Source organism: Lepidochelys olivacea (genome assembly GCF_965140295.1).
Source record: "Lepidochelys olivacea isolate rLepOli2 genome assembly, chromosome: 6".
Taxonomy (NCBI): Eukaryota; Metazoa; Chordata; order Testudines; family Cheloniidae; genus Lepidochelys; species Lepidochelys olivacea.
In genome coordinates, this window is record NC_140416.1 from 26,874,056 (window position 1) to 26,900,990 (window position 26,935).

Consider the following 26,935-nt stretch of genomic DNA (forward strand, 5'->3'; position numbering starts at 1 on the left):
TTCATACATTCTTTTGGCTCGTAAAGTGGAAAAATGATGATAACATAGCAATGAGATGTCTAGCTTTATTTCTAGTGTGGTAAATGTTTTTCATAATGTTGTGTCTGTGCGAATTTGTCAGTATATTATTAGATACTGTCATTTTTTACATTAATAACTTTTTAATTTATGTCTATGCTGGACTTCCTAGTTTTCCATTTATTTGATCTGTCTTCGTTGATTCATCTATCCACTTTTAAGGGCATCAGTCACAGACGTGCTATTTTCCTTCCTTGTTCTCTGTCATGTTGGGATATTAGTGGATGGTTATCTCTGCACATCCCTTGTAAATTGAAACAATTGTTTAGAACTTATCAGTGATTGAAAGACATCTGGATTTTAAACCAATTATTTAATTTTGAATCATGCAGAGAAGCGCTATTTTCATATGTCATCTTATTTGCAAAACTCAATGTGTCGTGCCAGATTTTTTCTACATACCTGTTGTTTGTAATTATTGCTTTTTATCCTTAGAACAAGGTAAGTTGTCGAGGGTTTTTTTACATTTATCTTTACAAAGCATTATTTTAAACCAAAAAGCAAAACCAACAACAACAATTAGTTTTCATTCAAATCCCTGGCTATTTATCTGGATATTTCCTACCAAAAGAAAACAGCAGTTATATTTTAAAATTCTTATCTGGTTACACTGTACGTCTGTCCCATTATCAATTAGACTGTTTCTTTTGATTGTTATCAACTAAACCTCTTCTATCAAATTATGGGTTTGAGAAGCTTTTTATATTTATCATCCTTCTTTAAATTCCATTCCCTTGCTTCTAAAGAGGTCATTTCTCAACCTTGATGTCTGGGTAGCTTTGAGTGCCAGAATATTATTAAACTGAAGTCAACTGTATAACATACCATACCAAAGAAACTTCATTAACTTAGAGTTAAAGTTGCCCAAATTCACATCCTATCAACTAAAAAAAAAAAAAACAACAAAAAACAAAAACAAAAAACCCAAGGAAATTAACACTGCTCATATGTCCATTCAGAATACACTTCATCAAGGTCACAGTTTCAGTTGTGTATTTGAACATATAGTGAGGAACTGGGTTTGTACATTGTAGTTGATTATACACTCTTCCTGTGCCCTCCTTCCATATCCTAACCCTGTTCCCAATAGTTGGAAAGGACGGGGAGAATTCCATCCTAATTGTTTGAGTTGCTAGTAGTTTGACTATGAAGGCAGCATTTTCCCCAGGGGAGCCTCTACTGGCTCACAGAAGGACCCTTGATCTGATAACTTAGCAGGACTCCCGACTCAGAAGATTAAGATGCCCTGTGTGGCAGGGAGGACATGGATAGAGAGTGGCATTGACATTAACATGGGAAGTGGGTGAAGCAGGGTTTCCTAGTAGCTAGTTCAGTTGTCTAACCTAATTCCCAAGCTGACTTCCTGCTCCCTCCCATTCCATGTTTTTTCTTTATCTTTTATGAACATGAAATTCTTCTTTCATTCTTGTCTGTCAGGTCAACAGCGACGATGGGGCGGAGTGAAGTCTTTCCATCACTCTCTATCTTGTGCCAGCTCCATGGCTTCATTCATCTTTAATATTTTCATTCTATGTCATTCTTTACCATGTTTATCCAACTCATCTTCGGTCTTCCTCTGTTCTGAGTGTCTTGCCCTTAGGTACGTATCGCCATTTCTGATATCCTTTCTTGGTCCATTCCTGACATCTGTCCAAACCGTCGCAGTCATCTTTCTGGAACTTTCTGTAACAGCATTATTTCTCCAAAGCTGTTTTCCTGTCTCTTCCTTTTTTATTTTCTGCTGTCTTGAAACTCTCAGTATTCCCTTCCACCAGTTCATATTTGCAGTCAAAATCTTTCGTTCATGGCCTTTCTTCATACTCCGGCATTCCGACCTGTATGGCAGTATTAGCATGACAGTTGTCTCACATACGCTGACTTTTGTTTTTAGCCTTCCAAATCTTGCAGAGTTTTCCAAATGCAAAAGCAGCTGGTCCAATTCTTCTTTTTACATCATCTTCACAATTCCCATTCTTCAATACCAGTCCTCCAAGGTATACAAATTTTTCCACTTGTTCTAGATCTTTATCTCCAAGTTTGGTATTTACCTTCCCATTGCCATAATTTTTGTCTTCTCCATGCTGATCTTCAAGCTGAATTTCCTGTTTTTCCAGTTTACCTTGTCAGTTATTCTTTGTAAATCCTCCTTGATCAATTCTGCAACCTCTGTGGTTGTGTTGTCATTTCCCAGAGCCTTTTTCTTTTTCAAACTTTCTATGAACATCTTTAATACAACTTCTAAGAATTCCAGTATCTCCTCTCCTTTGTTTGTGCTGGGAAGCTTCTCCAGGATCATTTCATCTACTGTGTTGTTCGCATTGTACAGCTCTTCAAAATATTCTTTCCATTATTTTTTCTTCGCTTGTTCGTCCTCAATTATTTGTCTGCGCTTGTCATTCACACCAACATCTCCATTTCATATGTCCCATTCAGTTCTCTTACCTTGTGATACAACCAGTGTTCCCTCTAATTTTCCCATACATGTGCGGAATGAATTTTGTTATGCGCACCAATATGGAGGTGATGTGTGACACATCACCTTCATATTGGTGCGCATAACAAAATTCATGTGGTGGGGGTGGGACTGAGGGATTCATTGTGTGGGAGGGTGCTCAGAGCTGGGGCAGAGGGTTGGAGTGCAGGGGTCTGAGGGTTCCAGCTGGGGGTGTGGGCTCTGGGGTGAGGCCTGAGGCGAGGGGCTCAGGGCTGGGGCAGAGGGTTGGGGTGCGGACTCTGGGTGGGGCCAGGGATGAAGGGCTCAGGGCTGGGGCAGAGAGTTGGGGTGAGGACTCAGGCAGGGGGTGTGGGCTCTGGGGTGGGGCTGGAGATGAGGAGTTTAGGGTGTAGGAGGGTGCTCCGGGGCTATGGCAGGGAGAGAGGACTCCCCCCAGCTCTCTCTCCCCAAGGCAGCTCCAGGACTGGGGCCGTGGGATAGGTGCCCCTCTCCCAGCTGCGGCAGGGTCAGACCGGGGGCTGGGTTGGGGTCAGGAGAGGGAAGACCAGTCTGCCCACTGGTGCTTCTACCTTAGCAATGACCTTTCATCGCTCACTGAGAACCAATCACAAAGCCTTCTCTCCGGAGCCAGGGCATGTGGGCCAGCACAGACCACAAGTCCCAGCACACATTGCGTCCTGGAATGGGAAGGCTGGACCAGCAGAAGGTGCCTGATAGTCCGTGCTCCTTTATGGCTCTAAACCAATCAGAGCCCTCTCCACGATGAGGTGCGAGAATACAAACCAAACGGCGCCTGAGTTGGCGTGAGGATTTGGACCAATTAGCACCTGCCCTGGCTGTGGCAGGTCCAGGCTGGGTCTAGGTTCCGACTGCCCCTCCTCTATCCGTGGCAGGTCCAAGGCTGAGTTGGGGCCGGGGGAGGGGTGCCCCTTCCCTAGCCATGGCAGGTCCCTGCTGGGCGGGTTTCCTGAGCGCCTGCGTGGCACTAAATAGGCTGCTGAGCAGCCGCACAGCTTACAGGGAATTTAGGATACAACCCCATATCACATTCTCATTGTGTATTCTTGTGCTTCCTTACATTGTTTGCTTATTCAATTGTTTCCGTCTCTCTCTGCTTTCTGTTTGATCTTTCTGGTCAGCCTATTGTATTTAGCTCTTAGACTTGTCCTCTTATTTTATTCTCCTTCAGCTTCCTATGCTTGTCATTCAACAGCAGCACTTCATCTATTATCCACCTTGGTTTCTTCATTTTCACCTTGTAGCTCAACACTTGTAATTCTATTTTTAACACTGTTCCATTTCTCTTCAACTCATGTTCCATGTCTCATTTCTTCATTCAACAGAGACAGAATGTTTTCCTCACAGCTTCTTTGTATTCTTTCCTCATATCTCGTGTGACTGAATGCACTGCTCTATTTACACCCTACACACTATTGTAATAATCCTTGTACAAAAAGTGCCCTTTTGAGATATCATATGAAAACTAATAACTAACTGGTCAATAATATCCTGATGAAATGTATGTAGCAACATTATATGTTAAATTATGAACATAAGCTGAAGTTATGACTGAAATATGGTTACCAGACAAGTCTGGGGAGTGGATAAACTTGTTTCTCAAAGGCAGCGGACAAGCTGATGCCTCTAGCCAGTTCTCAAAGCTGTCAAGAGGCCATTCTTTGTCAAAGAAGTAGGGCAAAACAGATCAATATATATTTTAGTAACCAACAGCATGGAACCTTTCACCACAAGACTCCATGACTCCAACCTCACAGCGGCAATGAACTATATCTAGGGATAACCCTCCGCAAAACGCATTTCAAAGGGTGACTGGACTATAAACATGAAGTACAAAAACACCCCCAAGGGGTATCTCCCTATTTATCTCGCTTTCAACTAAGACGACAAAAGAAGTAGCCATTTGACTTTTGGAAAGATCCTGACCTGAAATTTGGTCAGCCCTGTTTCTGGGAGCATGTGGTAAGTATTTTATCTTGAACCAAGTCAAGTTTGTTAAGTTTTAGCACTAGAAAGTGTTTTTATCTTTATTTCTCTTGTAACCATTTCTGACTTTAGTACCTTGTACTCAATTAAAATCTATTCTATGTATTTAAAGTCGACAAGTCTAAGTTTATTTAAGGCTAGAAGGGACCATCGTGATCATCTATTCCAGAGGTGGGCAAACTATGGTCCGCGGGCCACATCCGGCCCATGGAACCCTCCTGCCCGGCCCCTGAGCACCTGGCCCGGGAGGCTTGCCTCTGGCCCCTCCTCTGCTGCTCCCCCTCCCCCGCAGCCTCAGCTCACTGCGCCACCGGCACAATGCTCTGGGCAGCGGCGCAGCTGTAGAGCCGCGGCCTGACCTGGTGCTCTGTGCTGTGTGGGTGGCGTAGGTGGCTCCATCAGCTGCCTGTCCTGGTGCCACCAGTGCTCCAAGCAACGCGGTAAGGGGGCAGGGAGCTGGGGGGGGGTTGGATAGAGGGCAGGGGAGGTTGGGGTGGTGGTCAGGGAGAGGGGGTGTGGATGGGGGTTGGGGCGGTCAGAGGGCAGGGAACAGGGGGTTTGAATGAGAAAGGGTTGGATGGGGCGGGAGGTCCGGGGTGGTCAGGGGAAAGGGAGAGGGTGAATGGGGCAGGAGTCGGGGGGGGGGGGCGCTGTCAGGGGAGGGGGGGGGGTTGGATGGGGCAGGAGTGCTGGGGGCGCTGTCAGGGGGCGAGAAGCAGGGAGGATAAGATAGGGGGCCAGGCCATGCCTGACTGTTTGGGGAGGCACAGCCTCCATACCCTCCATACCATTTTGGAAACCCGATGTGGCCCTCAGGCCAAAAAGTTTGCCTGCCCCTGATCTAGACTGACCTCCTGTACATCACAGGCTGGAGAACCCTCACACACGTCCTCCTGTAATAGACCCATAAAGTCTAGCTGAGTTGCTGAAGTTCACAACTCATGATTTAAAAACTTCAAGTTACAGAGAATCCACCATTTACTCTAGTTTAAACCAGCAATTGACCCATGCCACAGGCTGTACAGGAAGGCAAAAAAACCCCAGGGTCTCTGCCAATCTGATGTGGGGAGAAATTCCTTCTGAACCCCAATTATGGAGATCAGTTGGACCCTGAGCAAGTCAGCAAGACTCACCAGTCAGACATGTGGGAAAGAATTCTGTATAGTAACTCAAAGCCTTCCCCATCTAGAGCCCCATCTCCAGCCTCTGGGAATTTTTGCTACTAACAGTCACAGATGGGTCACATGCCATTATAGGCAGTCTCATCATACTCTTCCCTCCATAAACTTATCAAGCTCAGTCTTGAAACAAGTTAGGTATTTTGCCCTACTCTTCCCCTTGGAAGGCTGTTCCAGAATTTTACTCCCCTAATGGTTAGAACCCTTTCTCTAATTTCAAGCCTAAACTTGTTGATGGCCAGTTTGTATCCTTTTTTGCATCAAAAATGGCACTTAAATAACTCCTTTCCCTCCCTGTATTTATCCCTCTGATGTATTTATAGAGAGCCACCATATCTCCTCTTAACCTTCTTTTGGTTAGGCTAAGCAAGCCAAGCTCCTTGAGTTCCTTTCATAAGGTAGGCTTTCCATTCCTCTGATCATCCTAATAGGCCTTCTCTGCACCCTGTTCCAGTCTGAATTGATCTTTCCTAAACTTGGGATACTGGGATTGTGCAGAGTATTCCAGATGAGGTCTCACCTGTGCCTTGTATAATGACAATAATACTTCCCTATGTCTACTGGAAATACCTCACCTAGGATTGCATTAGCCTTTTTCACAGCCTCATCGCATTGGCAGCTTGTAGTCATTCTGTGATCAACTGGTACACCCCGTTCTTTCTTTCCCTCTCATTTCCAGTTGATACATCTCCAGCTTATAGCAAAAATTCTTGTTGATAGTCCCGAAGTGCATGACCTTGCACTATTATATTTCAGCCCATTTCTTTTACTTCAATTTTCAAGATCCTCCAGATCTTCTTGTACGATATTCCAGTCCAATCCTGTTTTCACATTGAAATTTCCCATCATCAATAACAAGTCTTGTCCTGAAACTTTTTATATAGTTTCCTGTAGATAGTTATAAAATGCTTCAATTTTTTCCTTGGGTACTGCTAAGGTCGGTTCATATACTTGTACTATCATAACTGCCACAGATTTGATTGTATCTCACCTTCAGAATACAAGAAGATACTGAGTTAAATGAAATCAGAGCCTGGCTTGCCTTTAGTTTTTGCATCAACACAGCTCTGTTCTGGTGTCCACCATCTTCTCTTCCCAATGTCAATATCCCTATGTTCATCAAAGAAGATCATGCCAGACTAGCCTGTCTGGTGTATCTTTCTTTGACAAGATAGCTGAATTTTGTAGGCAAGGGAAGAACGGTAGAGATTTAATATATGTGGATTTTAATAAAGCATTTGATATGGTCCCACATGGAATATTATTAGTTAAGATGGAGATTAGTACAATAATTGTAAGGTGGGTAAGGAACTGGCTACAGTGAAGAATGAGTTGCACTGAAAGAACTATTGGGCTGGAGGAAGGTTACTAGTGGAGTTCCTCAAGGATTGGTCTTGGGACCAATCTTATTTAATATTTTCATTAATTAGCTTGGCACACAAAGTACAAATGTGCTAATGAAATTTGCTGATGACACAAAGTTGAGGGGCGTTTTCAATACAGGGGAAAATTGGAATATTTTATACAGGAAGAATTGGATTGAGGACTGTAGTAATAGAAATGAGATGAAATTTAATACTTCAAAATGCAAGGTCATGCACTTAGGGATTAATGACAAGAATTTCTACTATAAGCTGGGGGAGCCTTGGCTGGAAATGACAGAAGATAAGAAAGACCTCGGTGTATATAGCTATGTCTACACTGCGCATCTTTTAGTGGTGTGGCTGTGCTGCTGTAAGGTGCGCTGTGTAGCTGCTTTTTATCGCAGGCAACAAAATAAAACCACCTCCAACAAGGGGCGGTAACTTCGTCGCCAGGAGTGCAGCTCCTGCAGACAAAGCGTTGTCCACACCAGCACTTTTCGTCATTAAAACTTTTGTCATTCGGGGGTGGGGTGTTTTTTTTTGACAAATGGTTTTGGGTGCTCAATTTAAAAATGTTGAAGGGGCCTGACTTTCAGAAAGTCCTGATGTCCAAATCATGGACCTTAATGTTGTTTCAAATTGAAGTACCCAAAATCAAAAGTGATTCTGAAAATCTTCCTCTTTCTGTATGGAGCAATTTAGGCTCCAGAGCAGTTAATCTACCATCTTGTATACTTTTATTTTATTTTAAAAAAGTGGTCCTTATGGAACATTATCAAATATTAATAAAGGCATAGATTTCAAGTTGCTAGAGGGAAGAGTTGATACTGAACGCTAGCATAAAATGTTCATTCATCAGAAGGTTAAGAACTCAAGGGTTCAGGCAGCCTGTTCAAGTGAAATCTTTATTTTAGAATGGTGATTGATGATGTTTTGCTGAATGGGAGGGACCTGGGTAAGCTGAAATGAACTCAGATGTGGGTTTTTGGTGAGTTTTAGCTTCTCACTTAAGTGTTTATCCTGTAGTTTTGTCACTCTAAATTATGGTTCCGTGCTGGAAAATTAAAGGAGATTATTTCTTCAAACCAACTTTTCTTGCCTTGCACATAAAGTATATTTACATCTTCTTTGTAAACATTAATCTTTGACTGCTCATACTTTAAAATATATTCAACTGTTTAACTTTCTAGACCTAGTCTGGTTTCAGAGTAACAGCCGTGTTAGTCTGTATTCGCAAAAAGAAAAGGAGTACTTGTGGCACCTTAGAGACTAACCAATTTATTTGCGCATAAGCTTTCATGAGCTACAGCTCACTTCATCGGATGCTTATGCTCAAATAAATTGGTTAGTCTCTAAGGTGCCACAAGTACTCCTTTTCTTTTAGACCTAGTCTGTTTGCGTCAAGATTTAAGTAATGGGAAGAATCATAGAATCATAGGACTAGAAGAGACCTTGAGAGGTCTTCTAGTCCAGTCCCCTGCACTCAAGGCAGGACTAACTATTATCTAGAAATAACATTAAAAATTCTTCCTTATTCTGTATGCTACTTCAGAACTGATGGAAGATGCATTTTTTGAGTTGGTTCAAAGTTTTTCTGACTGGTTACCTTTTGATGTGTTCGTTGTAAATCAATCACTCAATATCCTGCAGTGTGATTCTTCTCAGGAAGTTGAAGTTGAACAAGTATGATTGTCTAGTTTGTGTCTTGATAATCTTTCAATAAATGTTCCATCTTCTCCTATGAGTCTACTACTAACAAATAACATTCTCCGTTGTCTGACTCCTTGGCACTCTACTTTCTGATACATAGCCTGACTGAATATACTTTCCTGGTCCAAGAAAGCAAAGGTGAAGCAATTTATTTCCCTTCACTAGTGCTAGGAGGTTTAGGAGCCAGCAATAAAGTTGTCTTTTCTTCCAAGGCAATGCTATGTTATATGGATTAATTAGATGCTATTTTTTGCCCTCATGATGGGTGAGTGCTGTCAGGTTCTTTTGAATGGGCCTCAAGCTTAGCTTTCTTAGTGACCCTTCTGCTTCACTAAGTACAGGAAAAATTGCAAATTTAATTCTACTTCTTAACTTTATTGTTCAATCATGGAGATGTTAAAGATACTACATCCAGGACATTGCCAGCTTTCTTACAAAGCTGTGAATTGTCATGTCAGTTTCCCCAACCAAAAACAAACAGAAGAGGAGACAGGAAATGGGAGGAAAACAGATGGTCCTGTTATGGTCTAGTGGTAGGTTAGTGGTGGTTGCTGTCTATAAAAGTTATGTTTTCAGAACAAAGTTCAGCAAGGTTTCAGCATGCAACAGGTCCATGCCAGTGTGGCTTCGGTTAAATAAGTTTTAGAGCTTTCCCCATAGGCTGTAATACATTATAGCGGTGTTTTCCTAATTCTAGAAAGCTGAGCCCCTCTTCAGGAAGATGGAACCAGCCACACTCCCTTTTAATGCTGCCATGTGTTGTTAATTTGTATGTCCTTCCCCTACATTTTACAAACAATGGATAACAAACCAGCATGACCTACACAGTGCGGGGGCTAGGAGATGTGCTGCTGTGGGTGGTATTGACTATCCTTCTCTTCTGGGGTCTGGTAGGCTTGTCTGTCGGGGGGAGACAGGAAGCGGATGATTGATTTAGTTGGGGATTGGTCCTGCTTTGAGCAGGGGGTTGGACTAGATGACCTCCTGAGGTCTCTTGATATTCTGTGATTCTATGAGTGTAATAACTGTCCTGCTGTGAAGCTTCAAGCCACACATGTAAAGAAAACGGTGTGAGTGACTGCTTCCAACTCCCCTCTTCCTCATCCTAGCTGTCAGTTGTGACAAAATCAGTGGTCACTCAGAGTAGATTGAATAAATCTTCATAATACAAATGAAATATTTAACAGTGGTGGCATTTAAAGTATTATAGATAGTACCCATTCAAATGAATGGGGCAATTCACACCTCAGAGCTGTTTCAGATTCTCTGTAAACCCAGGCCTGTTTACATGGTTTGGTTTTTACTTGTTTTACATTCTGAAGGTTAAAAGCTAGAGACTATCTTTTTATTTTAAATTAAAGCTGAGAGTCTAGAGAACAATTGAGAGGTATGTCTGTGCTCCCCTCACCTCCCTCACTCCTCCTCAGACGTTGGGAAACACTGTGCATTACTTATGGCTCCACCTATAGGTAGGGCATGTTGTGAATCAACAGCAGCAAGAGGTCTCAATCCTTGCTCTTACTTCAGATAATTATTTAACCTACTTCCAAATTCCTAGGCATTCATGCAAACTTTGAAAAACTGGATATATTTTGACGTCATAGTTAGGGATAGGCACCAGGGTCATAAGGAAGCCAATTTCTGTTTGAATGTATATGTAAAACTACGTAGTTGATCTCTTGTCTGGATGGTACTCTGTTCCCACCAGCATAGTCATGCAAAAGACTCTTATAATTTTGAACTGGCTGAATTAAGATGCTAACAGTTGTGTTATGCCCAGTTTTTTCCTATAATCTTTCCAAGCTATGCAGCCTGAGTTCAAGTGTCACTAAAATGTTTGGTTCAAACTAGTTATAATAAATTAAACTGACGAAAACTTGGGATTGAACTGATTTTTAAAATCTTTCCTCTTACTAAACATTAGGAAAAATCGCAAATGCAAAAAGATTTATGGAGAATTGAAGATGTTACAGCTGGCCTAAGTGCAAATAAAGCAAACTACAAAGTCATAGTAGATTCTATAAAAAATCCAGGTAAGAGAAATTGAGTAAAGATGTTAAAGTATATCTAAATTCATCTGAATCTCTTGAGTGTGCAGAATTGGGCTAGAAGTCTTGAGGTCATCATTTATTACAGAATTTCCAGTACTTCCTGCTGCTGGTTGTGTTGGGAGTCCCCTTATCCCAGTAACATCAGCCTTCCTCACAGGTATTTTTGTACTTACTGATGGAACCAAGAAATGCCAAGGCATAAGAAAACAAACAAGGGGATAAATTAGCCAAACCAGAAAAAATTGTTTTAATCTTCATAACACTCACTATCACAGTTGCTCTCCTGCCCACCACCTGACAACTCCTCCCACCCCCAGTCTGTCTGCATTTTCCACTTGGTCCTGCCCCCTCCACTGCCTGCACTTCACACTGTTTTCCATTGTGGGGAAAGGTTGGTAGACAGAACAAACAGCCTTCTGTCGTAGGAAAAGGTGAAGTGAGAAGGTGTATATGGACTGCATGCTCGTCCGCTTTGTTGGACTTCCCAGAAAAGAGCCAGTAGGTTGGGGAAGTGGAAGTCAGTTGGATGTCTTATGTAGATTGTAGCATATGCATAAGAGTATATTTATTAACACCATTTACCTATAAACAGAGTGTGAATTTGTTTTGAGATCATGGAGCTCATAGGTATTAATTTATTTTTAAAATACAACTATAGACACCTATCTGTGTCTAGGCATCTGGATGTTTTTTGGCATAGCCATAACATCATAGGTTTTTACATCTTAAAAATGTAGTCTATAGTCAGAATAATGAGGGAAGTTTAAGGTTTTTCAAAAGCCAGCGCATAGATACATACTGCTTATTATTTTGTGTGATGTTCTTGTGGGAAAAGTGTGCGCTCATGATGTAGATATAACATCCACACAACTTTTCACTTATTTACTTGTTTGTGCCATAGAAAGAAAAACAGTGCCTTCATTTTCTCAGTCTAAAGTGCCTTCATTATCAACTTCTCTCACAACTATGGAGAGCAAACTTTTGACTCAGCGAACTCCTCCATCTAGTCCTGTTAAGTCCTCTTTGGAGGTTAGGCTGTTTCCACAGCCTTATACTCAGCCTAGAACACAGTCTCAACCACAACAGCTGAAAAAAGTGGAGCATCCTCTTCAGTCACCCGTGAAGCTAAAGTCAAAAGTTGTAAGTATTGCTACCATGAATTGAGTGTAAATCTGTCTCCTGCTCTTGCCACCATCATATCTGAGGATCTAATGCTATATGTGAAAACATTTTATAAATAATTGCTTCCTTATCAATGTGAAGCCCAGGCCACATTACAGAATTTAGCCTGGTAAGGAGAAACTTGGGCTCAGGTTCTAAAATTGCCGTGAATCTGTTCACAGTTTGGGGTGTGACACTGAGCATATTGCATCTAGCATTGTGTTTTCATTAAACAAGGTTCACATGTAGTTCTAATTGTGAAAATGGAAGGCATTCACCAGCAAATATTGCACAAAATAGAGGGATTTCCGAGTTGTGCGGAGCTCTATGTATTCAAGTTAGCAGGATCTGATGAAATTCACACTAGAGAACTTAAGGAATGATCTGAAGCAATCTCGGAACCATTAGAAATTATTTTGAGAACTCATGGAGGAACGGTGAGGTCCCAGAGGACTGGGAAAGGGCTAACATAGTATCTGTTTTTAAAAAGGGGATCAAAGAGGACCAGTCAGCCTAACTTGGATATCTGACAAGTTACTAGAACAAATTATGAAACAATCAATTTGTAAGGACATAGAGGATAATTGGGTTACAAGTAATAGCCAACATGGATTTGTCAAGAATAAATCATCCCAAAACAACCTAATTTCCTCCTTTGACAGGGTTACTGGCCTAGGGGATTAGGGGAAGCTATAGATGTAATATATCTAGATTTTAGTAAGGCTTTTTATACCATCCCAGATGACATTCTCATAAGCAAACTAGGGAAATGTGGTGTAGATTAAATTACTTTAATGTCCACTGAAGGAAGGACAAGCAGTAATGGGCTTAATTTACAGCAAGGGAGATTTAGGTTAGATATTAGGAAAAACTTTCTAACTCTAAGAATAGTTAAGCACCGAAGTCGGTTTCAAGGGAGGTTGTAGAATCCCCATCGTTGAAGGTTTTTAAGAACAGGCTAGACCAGTGGTTTTTAAAGTTCGGGTCGCAACCCAGTATTGGGTCGCGGAATGCAAGGCACTGGGTAACCTTGCTCAGCACCCAGGGACCCTGGCGGCTGGCCAGTAAAAACTAATAGTAAAACTCGTAGTCCTTACCCGGAAGCAGCCAGCAGCAGATCTGGCTCATAGGCAGGGGGGCCACGGGACTCCACGCGCTGCCCCCACTCCGAGCACCGGCTAATGGGAGCTGGGGGTGGTGGTGCTTGTAGGCAAGAGCAGCGTGGAGCCGCTTGCGCCCCTCCACCTAGGATTCAGACCTGCTGGCCACTTCTGGGGCACAGTGTGGTCTGCAGTGCCAGGACAGGCGGGAAGCCTGCCTCTGCACCCTGGCTGCGCTGCTGACTGGGAGCCACCAGAGGTAAGCCCACGCCCCAACCCTGCTCCCCAATCCTCTGCCCTAGCCCTGAGGCCCCACCCAAACCCAGAGCCCGATCCTGGCTCCACTGCAGAGCCTGCATCCCTAGCCCAGAGCTCTCACCCCCCATCCCGCACCCCAACCCCTGCCCCAGCCCAGAGCCCCCTTCCACACCCTGAGCCCCTCATTCCCAGCCTCACCCTGCAGCCCTCACCGCCGCACCCAAAACCCCTCATCCCCAGCTCCATTGGATTGCGGGCATCAACAATTTTCTTAAACTGGGTCACCAGAAAAAAAGATTGAAAACCACTGGGATAGACAAACACCTGTAAGGGAAGGTCTAAGTTTACTTGGTCCTGCCTCATTGCAGGGGGCTGGACTAGATGGCCTCTTAAGGTCCCTTCCAGCCCTATATTTCTAGGATTCTATAAAGGAACTGAGTGATAGTGCTTGAAGAAGTTGAGTAGATAACATGTAAATCATATGCGTTAGTTGGTAGGATGAGGAACATGCTTCACCATTTTGTTATGTATTAAGACAGAGCCTTCTTCAGTAGTTAAAATAACCCTTTAAAGCTCCAAGAATATAAGAGAAAGTGTGTTTTAAACTTCATAGCATATTATTTGCTGAGTCTCAGTTTATTTACCTTTTACCAGGGAGATGAAGCACCACCCAGACCTCCTCTCCCTCAGGTCTACAATCCTGATGATCACCCACCAGCTGTTCCACCTCTTCCAAGGGAAGCCAATGTCATCAGGCACACATCAGTGCGAGGCCTGAAACGTCAGTCAGATGAAAGAAAGAGAGATCGAGAACTGGGACAATATGTAAATGGTGATTATAGGGTGAGCAGTCACTTAGCCACAGCCTTTAAAGTTTATGGACCTTTATAAGTTTTTTGCTCTGATACATTTTATAGTATACAGACTGCTTATGGAATGACAGCTATATGGCAACCTGGAAACACAAAGGCTCTAAGAAAACTATTTTAATTTGTCTGAAATCTGTGGTCTCACTTGATCAAATGAATATTTTTCTTGGTAGGGAGAGCTCCGTTCATGCATGAGTGAACCTGAATTAGCTACAATAGATGGTGACTTCAGCCAAACTTCACTTGGTTTCATAGGTTCTGACAGTGGATACCAGACATTACCTACCAGAGGTAAGCCAGAGAATTGACCATTTTTAAAAAGTACTCGGTGTCTGACATATTATGTATGGGGTGTGTGTATTTGTTACAGATTAGGGGTGCTGTTTGAGTCATTATCTTAAAGTTAGCTAAACAATGATATCAAGCAATGTTTTGATAATTTTGCCATAGAAATAATCAGCCTCTACAAAACCGTTCCCGTTTTTTGTTAGAAAGTGGGAGTGTACCATAACAGAAAAAATTAGTTTGTCAGAACAGCTCTTAAATTATTGTCTGACCCAAAAGATTTCTTATGTTCATAATGGCTTAAATTGTAGAGTTTTTTTAAAGTGAATCTATTCCGCCATATTGGCAGCCCTAGAGAATGAAGACGTCACAGATACAGCATAAGCAGAGTTAGTGCAATTTTCCCTATGCCACCTCCAGTCCTGGAACCACCTTAGAGGAAAGAGTAGGGGCAATTCAGTTTTTATCTCCATTTAGTCCTTGTCCCTCTGCTCTGATTGTAAGTACCATTTTGGGTCAGGTTTGCTGGTAGTTTGGTTATATTAACACTTGTTACGGGACTGAGGCTACAGACTTTTCATTTTACATGAGCTTCCAAACTGTCTTCAGATGGTACTGAATTTTAATCACTATGAACCATAGAATGAATTTGACTGGTGACCTAGATGTGAAAGTCCTGTATCCCATTACTGCCCTACCTGGCTGAAAATGTTGAGACGTGAACTGTAACAAAAATATATAATAGAAAATGTAAAACAGTTTTTTGAAACACCCACCTGTTATCTGTCTCTTGAGCATTGTTTTGCTTCTTTGTAAAGGATTATCTGGATCAACTTCCAGACTGCACCAAACATCCACCATTTCATCATATGCAACATTTCAAAGAGATAGCGCCAAGGTAACTTTAAATAAATATTTTGGTGACAAGCGTCTGGATCTCGATAGACAATATGCTGAGTGCAGATGTATTTTGCGTAACAGGAGCTGATTCTGATAGCACCCATGGAATGGAAAACTGTTTAAAAAAATTTTTTTACAGCTGTCATAGTAAGGCCTCCTACCAGTCACATTGCTAAACTGATTGGGCATGCCTAGAGACAGAAGTAACACCATAAATGAAAAAATTAGGGAGTACAGGCTCGGATGATTTGGTCATGTAAACAGTCCCGACAATTTTGTGGGTAAGAGGGTCCAGCAGATCAATAGTGAAGGAAAAAGACAAAGAAGCTGATCCAAGAAGAAGTGGTGGGATGTCATACGGGAAGAAGTGTAGGAATGTGGTGTGATAGAGGATCAATCAGAGTACTTTAGAGGGAGAACCCTTCTAGAACAGACCCCATTTGATGGGATTAATACAAAGAAGAAGAGACAGAGTTGGAACGACTCACTGAACTTGGTACAGATTCACAAAGGAAGGCCTTGGACCTAGTTAATGATACAGTGTGTTTATTACCTTAGTAGAAATTGCAGATGTCAAGGTTCCTCCCCCACTCTGAACTCTAGGGTACAGATGTGGGGACCTGCATGAAAAACCTCCTAAGCTTATCTTTACCAGCTTAGGTCAAAACTTCCCCAAGGTACAAAATATTACACCCGTTGTCCTTGGACTGGCCGCTACCACCACCAAACTAATACTGGTTACTGGGGAAGAGCTGTTTGGACGCATCCTTCCCCCCAAAATACTTCCCAAAACCTTGCACCCCACTTCCTGGACAAGGTTTGGTAAAAAGCCTCACCAATTTGCCTAGGTGACTACAGACCCAGACCCTTGGATCTTAAGAACAATGAACAATCCTCCCAACACTTGCACCCCCCCTTTCCTGGGAAATGTTGGATAAAAAGCCTCACCAATTTGCATAGGTGACCACAGACCCAAACCCTTGGATCTGAGAACAATGAAAAAGCATTCAGTGTTTTACAAGAAGACTTTTAATAAAAAATAGAAGTAAATAGAAATAAAGAAATCCCCCCTGTAAAATCAGGATGGTAGATATCTTACAGGGGGTAATTAGATTCAAAAACATAGAGAACCCCTCTAGGCAAAACCTTAAGTTACAAAAAAGATACACAGACAGAAATAGTTATTCTATTCAGCACAATTCTTTTCTCAGCCATTTAAAGAAATCATAATCTAACACATACCTAGCTAGATTACTTACTAAAAGTTCTAAGACTCCATTCCTGTTCTGTCCCTGGCCAGAGCAGCATACAGACAGACTCAGACCCTTTGTTTCTCTCCCTCCTCCCAGCTTTTGAAAGTATCTTGTCTCCTCATTGGTCATTTTGGTCAGGTGCCAGCAAGGTTACCTTTAGCTTCTTAACCCTTTACAGGTGAGAGGAGCTTTCCCCTGGCCAGGAGGGATTTCAAAGGGGTTTACCCTTCCCTTTATATTTATGACAGCAGAGTTGAAAATACGCAAAATAGTTTAAAAGACAATAGGATAAAATCAACTCATTTACACTGAGAAATAGAGGAAGAGTTAACTTTTTTAGTATACTACTTATAAAGTATTAATTACAACATATGGTTTGATTACTTTTAACAGGAGAGACCAAAGAGTGCCTTGGAACGCTTATACTCTGGAGACCACCAAAGATTCAAGATGAGTGCTGAGGAACAACTAGAAAGAATGAAGCGACATCAGAAGGCATTAGTTCGTGAACGCAAGAGAACTCTTAGCCAAGGAGAAAGACAGTCTGTTTCATCTCGGTCTTTCATCCGGCCCGTTTCTGCAGACATAGGCTCAGTATGTTAGACATGCCTTAAAAGGACTAAACTAAAAATATGATCTGTCATATTTCTAGGAAGCACTTTCACCTGAGAGTGCATGATACTTCTACTCTAAATATACTATAGTGTAATACCTGTTTCAAGAGTGTGAATAACAAATGATCAATTTTTGATAACAAATAGTTGCAGTCTGTGTAGCTGGTTGTGCAGGTAAGTTGGTCAGAGAACAACGTGGCAAGAAGAGAATAGTACATATTGAAATGACTTCAGAGACAGGAATTGTTTTTATTGATTGGAACTGTATTTAGAAAGCAAAATGAAGTTTGTACACCTTTCAGATTGCTTATGACAGAATGGGCCTTTTAGAATGTTCTTATATAGTGTGTTTAAAATCTTTATAACTAGATTAGGAGATATATATGGTGATAGCAAACCAAGGTTTTTTCCATGAGGTGTTGACAAAATATAAATAAACTGATAATCAGTTTTAAGATCTAATCCTATTTAATGGAAGTTTATGCAACAGTTAATGTGTTTTAATTATTATAAATTATTCTTTAAAGCTCAAATGTGGAATATTTTAATGAGGCTCAAAGTTCAGTTGCTGAAGAAGAGGATTTTTTTTTTTGTTTGAGAATAAATGCTGTACTGAACAGAATTTTTTAATTATACATTTTGGACACTAACCAAAGCAATTCTAATTGGTGAAGTTATCTGATCATGTCATGGTATCAAACGAAGGATGTACTGTAAATGTCACAGCCACTGTAATGCTAGCCTTCCTTTTTAAAATGTATTTTTCTTTTGGTTCACTAGAGCCTTAGAATGATCACCTTATTTACCTAATTCATTGCACAAGATCTCTTGCTTTTAGAATTGTCACTCATAATACCTAATTCCTTCTTTTGTTTAAAAGAAGTAAAAAGTTTCTAATTATTTCAAAATAATTTCTAACTAGACTACTCAATTTTTACCAGGCTTAATTGCATTTTAGTAGCTGTGTGTCAATTATTAGCACTTCTAAATCCCTTGATATTACTCAATTTTTTATTCCCATTTCTTACGAATCCTTCAGAAACACTAATTTACAACCCAATTATCTTTGTTTACTTCATCAAATAAATATGGGTACACTTCTTGGAGACATTCGTCCATGCTGGCCTGCATTTTGCAATCACAAATTTGCAGAAATGCACAATTTTTGATATCACTGCCATTTTCATGTTTTAGTTAGCAAAACTAAACCTGAACTTTTAATGTACAACGCTAATATATTTGCACTCTTCTAATTTAAACATTTCATAATACTCCTTTAACAATTTTAATGAATATTTTATGTACAAATTTGTGTGCCATCTTGTTCCTTGCTATAAGGAATTAAAATGATCTCCTTTAGCTATTGATTTGTTTCATAGAGATCTCTTCCTGTATCTAGAGGGCTCCAACACACAAAAGCATGTTTGATAGCACATTTGTTTGTTTGCAGCCTTACAATTATTTAGTGGCCAAGATGGTAAACAGCTAAATATGTAATTAGTTTAATTGCTGCACAGTATGTAACATTCTATTTTAAACATACATTGTATGTGTAACTCTAATTTTAATATAATGCACTGGTTTTTTTTAAATTCATCACCTCTCAAGTGTAGTATGACATTTTAAATATTGAACATAGGACATGGATTTATTTGTTATATAAAATGCCTTTTTAATGTCTCCACATCAAAGCCAATAAACATATTGCTACATAATAATGGTTTGATGTTTTTTCTTACCAATATAACAATATCTTGAAATTAATATTGTGTAAGTATAAAATATATTATGGCAATCAGTCCTGGTTGAATATGAGTAGAAGATTGCGTCTTGAGCACTGTGTTTGTAAGAAAACGTATTTTCCCCTTTGAATCCTAAAAAAAGATTTTCTAACTTTTTACATGAGTTTTAACTGCCTTATAATTAAATTACATTTTGAATATATATAAAAACTACATATTTTTGAGTGATTATTGAGAGCTTGTGCATGAATAGGTTTAAATCAGGGGTTTTTTTTTAATATGTGTAACCTAGTGGAGTAAAAGTGGCTGTAAGCTTTAATCAAAGCCAGTCAAGAGTTACAGTACTTGCTCTTGTGCAGTATAATTATTGGAGAGAGATTTAAGAAAAGCAGATGTGTGAAACATATAGCAACATATTCTGCTTTCTACATTGTCAAATACTGGAGGAGTGCTTTTCTTGTTCAGAATATAAATACTGATTTGTGGGTTGAGGGGGTATGATATTTTCAGTTTTCAGCTTTGTAAGATAAAATTCCAGGGCTCCACTAATATGAATATGACATTGCCACCATGTTAGGCATTTGTGGCATTTGATGAGACCATAACTACATCCATAACGTCTTTTAGGCATATAAATTTGTATTAAGTTATATAAAATATGCCTAGCTAAGGAGGGGCATTCTGTCATAATTTCAACTTTGAACCCCCAAAACATGCTGCTTAATTCAAAGTGGTTTGAGAATTGGCCTGCTTAAACCCAGGGTTGTGAGTTCAATCCTTGAGGGGGGCATTTAGGGATCTGGAGCAAAAATTGGGGATTGTTCCTGCTTTGAGCAGGGGTTTGGACTCGATGATCTCCTGAGGTCCCTTCCAATCCTGAGATTCTATGATTCTATGATAGCTAAAAGTTTGCCTTGTAAAGGCAATTATTCTTTTGGTAAGCTTTTTATTGTGAGATTTTTATTTTTATAATGATAACCAATAAATTGTAAATTTTGGTTGATCTTATAAGGAGAATGAAACAATCTTTTTATTGAAGTTTTATGATTAAGATGGCTTTGAGGATATTTTAAATATTTCCAGGACCAATGGAATTTAATATTAGCATTTTAATTTCAGTTAATATATGTATCTGTGGAGTATTAGTTGTAATAATTACTGTGCACTTCTGCATAAGGTCTCTAAGGTGCCACAAGTACTCCTTTTCTTTTTGCGAATACAGACTAACACGGCTCTGTGTTACTCTGAAATAAGATCTAGTGTAATTTTCAGTCTGTTGTGTAAACGTCCACCGTTCAAAGTCATCCTATTTGATAAGATATGTATTTATGATGTTTATTGCTCCGTATTCTATCATTCTCTAAGGTCACTGAAACCAAAACAGTCTGCCTATGGTCCCCTTAATGTATGTGCACGGAGCACTTACTTCTTATTAATGGGACTTATGCACAGTCATCACAAGTTTACTTATTAGAGCTTAATACTGATCAACAGTTTTTTACAGCATGCAAAAAAAATAGTAAAATCTTATAGCACAGCTAGAAATCAAATGTAATACTAATAAGACTAACAAACATTTTTTTGCATGACAGTCGTGTTTTTTGTGTGTCAGTTATTTAAGAGTATAACTTCATGGACTCTTTCAGCAACCTAATATTAGAGGCTATGGTCATAAACATTTCTAGGAGATCTATTTGTTGGTATACACCATTAATTGTTTTGTATCTGTTACCAGTGGAAACGAGAACAAGAATTTGATTTGCAGTTACTCGAGAGAGCAATACGTGGAGAAGAGAAAAACGAAAATGACTGGTTAAAAATTCAGCCTGTACCAGTGAAAGAGATGGACCTGGAACCTCAAGATTATGACTTAGATATCAGCAGAGAGGTAATGCTAGTGGTATGTTGTTCCATACAGTATGTCTAAAATTCTTCAGTTTTTCTAAGTTTTAGGTAATTCTTCTCCTCTCAAATTCTTGTGTTTCAAGAGTTTCCCTAAAAGTTCCAGTTTAATAGAGAGTTTTATAAACAATGAAGAACTAGGCTGGTGGCCCTGTGCTGAAAGTATCTCACTTTTGGAGACCAGGATCATATGAGTGCTTGGCCTTATTAGAGAGAAAATGTTAAATGTTCGCCCTGTGCTGTAGAAAATATTTACAAAAGTTTTAGTAGAGGAAAATAAAACAAATTATATATTGCATATGCAGATTTCAGATTAGAGTTGAAAGGATTAGACACTGAAGGCTAATTTAAAATAGGAAGTAGAGAAAGGTATAGAAGAAAAAGCTACCTCAAGGAAGCTATCCAGCTGTGACTCATGGTTAATGTGAACTGGCACGACATGGTACAGCAGAAGAGTGAATGTCTCTTTATACTGGTCAGGAAAAATAAATCTTGTCTTTACTATAGGCTATATGAAAAATATAAATCAGTGATATCGGTGCCGGATTTTGTCAGCAGTTTTCATAACTCAGTAAAGCATTTATTTGAAATGCTATAGAGCCATCTGGTGGCTCAGAGGCAGTATAACATACTGTTGTGTACTTGTGGCACCTTAGAGACTAACAGATTTATTTGAGCATAAGTTTTCGTGAGCTACAGCTCACTTCATCGGATTCATTCAGTGGAAAATACAGTGGGCAGATTTATATACATAGAGAGCATGAAACAATGGGTGTTACCATACACACTGTAACGAGAGTGATCACTTAAGGTGAGCTATTACCAGCAGGAGAGCGGGAAGGTGTGGGGGGGCGGAGAACCTTTTGTAGTGGTAATCAAGGTGGGCCATTTCCAGCAGTTGACAAGAACATCTGAGGAATGGTGGGGCGTGGGGGGGAATAAACATGGGGAAATAGTTTTACTTTGTGTAATGACCCATCCACTCCCAGTCTTTTCTTTTTGCGAATACAGACTAACACGGCTGCTACTCTGAAACCTGTCATAGTGTTGTGTGAAAAGGGAAATGAAAGAATCTGAAAGTATTTGTAACAGAATGCAGGGTTTTTTTGTAGCTGTGTTGGTCCCAGGATATTAGAGAGACAAGGTGGGTAGGGTGACCAGATGTCCCGATTTTAAAGGGAGTGTCCTGATTTTGGGGTGTTTTTCTTATGTAGGCTACTATTACCCCACACCCCCTGTCCCGATTTTTGTTGCTGTCTGGTCACCCTAAAGGTGGGTGAGGAAATATCTTTTATTGAACCAACTTCTGCTGGTAAAAGAGAGAAGCTCTTGAGTTTACACAGAGCTCTTCTTTGGGTTTGGGAAACTGATTCAGTGTCACAGCTAAATAAATACAAGGTGGAACGGATTGTTAAGCATAACTAGTTAACACACATTTCAAAGGAACATTCAGAGTGAAATGGCCCATTAATACCCCTGCAGTCATAGGGAGGAAAGGAAGGGGTGGGGGAGCAGTTGCAGTAAGCCATAAATCCAGTTTCTGTATTCAGTCCATGATTTTTAGTGTCTAACAAAGTTATAAATTTAATCTCCCAGGCTCGTATTTTGAAAGTGTTGTTCAGATTTCCTTTGAGGATGAGGACTGATAAGTCAGATGTAGAGTGATCGCTTCGTGAAAAGTGTTCACCCATAAGTGAGGTGGTGTTTTTGTCTTTTATCATTTTCCTGTGTGCGTTCATTCAAGAGTATAGTGGTTGTCTGGTTTCATCCACATACTTGCTATCGATGCATTTAGTGTACAGAATGAGTTGAAAAGTCAGTAAAGATCCTTAACAATGTCTTGAATTGCAGTACATTGCCTGTGGAATCAGGAAGTTGTTATATCTTGATACCTTCATATTGGAATCTTTGCTGATAGAGTTCAGTTGGTATTGGATTTAATCTTTGTATGTGTGCAATGAGGAGCACTCCACTCCTGTGGATTTTGGGAGTTGGGGAATTCATGCCCTATTCTCACAAACCTGCTCAGCTCTACCCTGGCCCATTGGAATCCCTCACTGTACCCGGCTCCCCTTCTTAAATTGAACAGGAATGGAGCTCTACTCCTGTAGACCCTGAAAGGTGCACCACAGTACAGCTCCCATCATGCCAGTATTTGGAAATTGGCAGGCTAAGGGCATGTCTACACTATAAAATTAAGTTGACCTCACTTACGTTGGCATATAGCCACCACAGTAATTACATCGGTTGTACGTCTTTACAGTTTGCTCCTTGTGTCAGTGGTGCGTGTCCTCACCAGGAGCACTTGCACCATTGAACTGTCAGAGTGGGGCATTGTGGGATGACTTCTGAAAGCGAGCAACAGTCGATGTAAGCAACACGGTATCTACACTGACATTGCGTTGACCTAACCACATCGACATTGACTCTACACTTCTTGTGGAGGTGGACTTATTAAGTCGGTGTAGCAGGCGAGTTATGTTGGTGGGAATGAAATTTTAGTGTAGATACTTACAGAGTTAGGTCAACATAAGCTTCCTTGTGTTGACCTAACTCTCTAGTGTAGACCAGGGCTTAGTGTGAACTAATATACCAGGGATGGACAGGAAGCAGCAGAGCTGGAGGTTCATCTCTGTTGACAGTGGCAGCAGCTGTGCCCTGTTTGGTCAGACCTTTTCTCAATGAATGATTTGTCCCTTTAATTAATTATATGCATATCTGATCAGTTTTGTGGTAGATACATAGTCTATGTATCTATGATACAAAGGTTATCATTTTTTTTTAAAATGTAGGTTCCAGTCTAGAAGTCCGAGGGGGTAGCTAATTCTCCATGCCCATTAGATTCTTGGCCCTGCTGATGAAATTCCTGCCAGTTGTAATAGAGAATAGGGGTTCAATCCTCCGCTCTAAGCCTCCTTTCTGCCTTTCCCTGCCTTCTGGGGCTGGCTCCTGGTACAAGTTAGAGCAGCCCAAAGCTGCTCTGGTCCCCTAGGGGGCTATTATGCTGGCAAGATTTCTGGAGTGCATGGGGTTCTAGCCTCATCCTCTGGCCCCTGGGGTGAGCCCTGTGCTGAGAGGGAGATCATAAGAGGCTAGCATAGAGCCATCTATACTGGCATTATGCCAGTTGAAGAATCCCCCATGCCATGGGAGTCCCCAGCTGTCCCTTTAGGGAAAATCTGTGGTCACTTTGCATAGTGAAGTGGCACAAATTTAGTTCAGCAGAGATGAGGATCTGGATTAAGGGCTTCTTTTTCTTGTGACCTCACCAGACCCTGTCCATGTCACCCTGGCCTCAGGCTCCCCAATACCCTTTAAGAAAACTCAGTCACAAAGTTCTGTACCATTGGCCAACTGACCTGCTGCTCACACTTAATAGATTTTTGCTTGTTTGTTTGTTTTACACTATACACTGTCTGGCCTATCTGCTTGAGACAGTGCAAAGTGAGCAGAGGAGCTGATCTGATCTCAGCAGAGATACGTTAGCAGGATACCTGCTAAACTCAGAATTAAGTTGTGTTAAAAAGTAAGGAAGTCTGATGGAAAAAGGGAGGTCTCAGCAGGCAGACCTCTGTGGCTGATTGAGGTTGGAGGAATAGAACTTGGTGGGTACTTCTTAAGATTATGACAAAAGGAAGGTAAAAGTCAGATATTTTGATTCTAAAGTTATTTGAGTTCTGAATAATATGATTTCTGTACTATGTTATTTGGGTTTGTGGTCGCTTCTGGTATACACTTACACCAATAGCTAGGGGTGCCCACTTGGGGAAAAATCAGGTCATTTTTCTTAGGCCACTGAATTGGGTTGGATTTTAACAGAGTGACCTAAAGGTGAAAGACTTGGGATCTCTTTACTCAAAACTCTGAATCATACAGTCCTCCAGATAGCTTTCAGCTGCAGATCCAAAGAAGTGAAGGACTTCCACTCTTTTCTTCATGTTTCCTTTACTCTTATCTTATTCATTTGTGTTCTTCACAAGCACTTTGTTATGTTTAATTAGTGTTGGCTATCAAAGTGCACTTGTCAATTTGCTGCTCGCTGGCTGGTTCAATATCTTATGAATGTGTCCCATTCAGCTCTGAATTCTTCAAGCAGGAAATCCGTCCAAGTTAAAATTGCTAGATATATTGCCAGCTGTTTTGCAACTTCCTAATTAGAAGTTTTAATCTGCATTATTATATTTGCATAATATGTGTAGTATTAGTCACACAGAGTGTATGTCTGTGTCAGATTGTCCCTGTGGCAATTTTTGGGACTCCCAATTTTTCAAATTATTATTTAAAAAAAAAACCAACAGCCTCCAAGCATTTCCTTCTTTGCTATTCATAAGGAAAGGTGGTGCATGCCTCAGACCCTGTAAAATACAAGCATTCAAACATTAGGTTATATTTGCTTTGTAGCAAAGAGCACCAAGAGAATCTCAGCTTTGGCCTCTATCAACTTTATACAGCAACTTCAAGCCATACAATTCCACTCTGGGCTCTGTTGCCTGACAGAATGAGCTGCAGACAGAACCTGTATTAACCCTGACTCCTCCCAGAATCTCCTTTACCAGTCACAGCTCTACACCAATGATTTACCTCCCAAAAGGAGAGAGAAAGTCAGAACAGAAAAAAATCCTTAAGGGGCATTAGTTCAAGTTCAAAGGAAATGTTTAGAATCAGGGAAATACACAGTGCTGTGATGATCCATATCATACTCCAGTCAATGTGCACATGCAATTCCCATTTGGGTTAATATGTCTAGTGGAGAATAGCTATACCTTTGAGTTTTTGAAGTCCTAGCTGTCAGAAGTTACATTCTCTCTCTTTTTCCATAGTTGTCAAAACCTGAAAAGGTGGCAATTCCAGACCGCTATGTTGAGCTGGACCCTGAAGAACCTCTCAGTTCAGAAGAATTAGCCTCAAGACACCGTAAAGCAGAAAAGATAAAGAATATTCTTACCAGGTCTAGGTCAGATTACTTTTATAATCCCTCCTTTCTTTTAAATCTCAAACAACTCTATACCACAGATTTTTTCAGATCTAATGCTGATTATTAAACCAAGGTACAATGTATTGTGTAACTTTTATGAAAAATATACAGATGTGATATACATGATAAATACACTTCGAGAGGGATATGTGTATCTAAACAATATAGGAGGAGGGATTATCTACAAAATTCCAGGCATGTCACTGTGTGCGTCACTCTGAAGCCTTAAAATATCTGTACAAGAAGTCTGAAGTGATGGAAACAGCTACAAGCATGGCTGAAAGCTGTTTTTGTTCAGAATATCACTAGGTTTAATCATCACTGGGATTTGTAGTCTGTTACTATTCAATTGTTAAATTCTTAGCCATTTTCATCTTTTATATACATGCAACTTTATGAATTACAGCCATGTAACATAACAGCATGGGCTGCGGCTACTACTGTCCTAATAATGACTTTTACTTGTATGTCTGAGTGTTTAAAAGTATTAGTGAATCCTGACAAAATGTCTTTTAGGCAGGTATGGTAGGTAAACTGGGGCATGGAGAGGTTGTGATTTGACCCAAAGGCAGAAAGTCCATGTCAGAGCTGGGAATAGAACACTGTTTTCTATCTATACTACACCTTTTAGACACAGATTTTCAAAGAACTTGCTGGCTACTTAGAGCTGGCATAGACTTGCTCATATTGATGCAGTTGAAACTTTCAGCATCAAGAGTTTATCATCAACTCAAGTGCCTGCCTTGTCATTTATACTCTGTTTGAAGAGATGGGACCTGTAGGCCACTAGGTTGTGCCTCTTTCTCTTAGCGCTAACAAGTATCCTCACTATCTTCAAAGAAAAGCCATTAATTTTTCATATTGCTTTCATGTAAACAAACCTGTTTTCAACGAAGGGTTTTAAGATGTATTTGAGGCTGTGCATGAGTTATTGCAGAAGATATAATGACTATGTTATTTGTTTGTGGTATATACTGTAGTCACTGCATTGTTAGTGTATCTAAATCACTGTTTTGTAAAGCATTTTACAAAAGTC

General features: G+C 40.5%; 1 protein-coding gene across 4 annotated transcripts in view; it reads left to right on the forward strand.

Annotated features, from left to right (window-relative positions):
* The window catches only part of PLEKHA7 (pleckstrin homology domain containing A7), a 275,644-nt gene that overhangs the window by 241,928 nt on the left and 6,781 nt on the right, over nucleotides 1–26,935 (forward strand). For 2 of the 4 annotated variants that reach the window (XM_084630059.1, XM_084630061.1), the window contains 8 exons: nucleotides 10,714–10,822; nucleotides 11,742–11,980; nucleotides 14,014–14,202; nucleotides 14,402–14,519; nucleotides 15,332–15,411; nucleotides 17,060–17,260; nucleotides 20,758–20,922; nucleotides 25,745–25,878. In XM_084630059.1, the coding sequence (XP_084486185.1) occupies nucleotides 10,714–10,822; nucleotides 11,742–11,980; nucleotides 14,014–14,202; nucleotides 14,402–14,519; nucleotides 15,332–15,411; nucleotides 17,060–17,260; nucleotides 20,758–20,922; nucleotides 25,745–25,878 (1,235 nt within the window). The remainder of the gene's footprint in view (nucleotides 1–10,713; nucleotides 10,823–11,741; nucleotides 11,981–14,013; nucleotides 14,203–14,401; nucleotides 14,520–15,331; nucleotides 15,412–17,059; nucleotides 17,261–20,757; nucleotides 20,923–25,744; nucleotides 25,879–26,935) is intronic. The other 2 variants (XM_084630058.1, XM_084630060.1) reach the window with 1 other exon arrangement.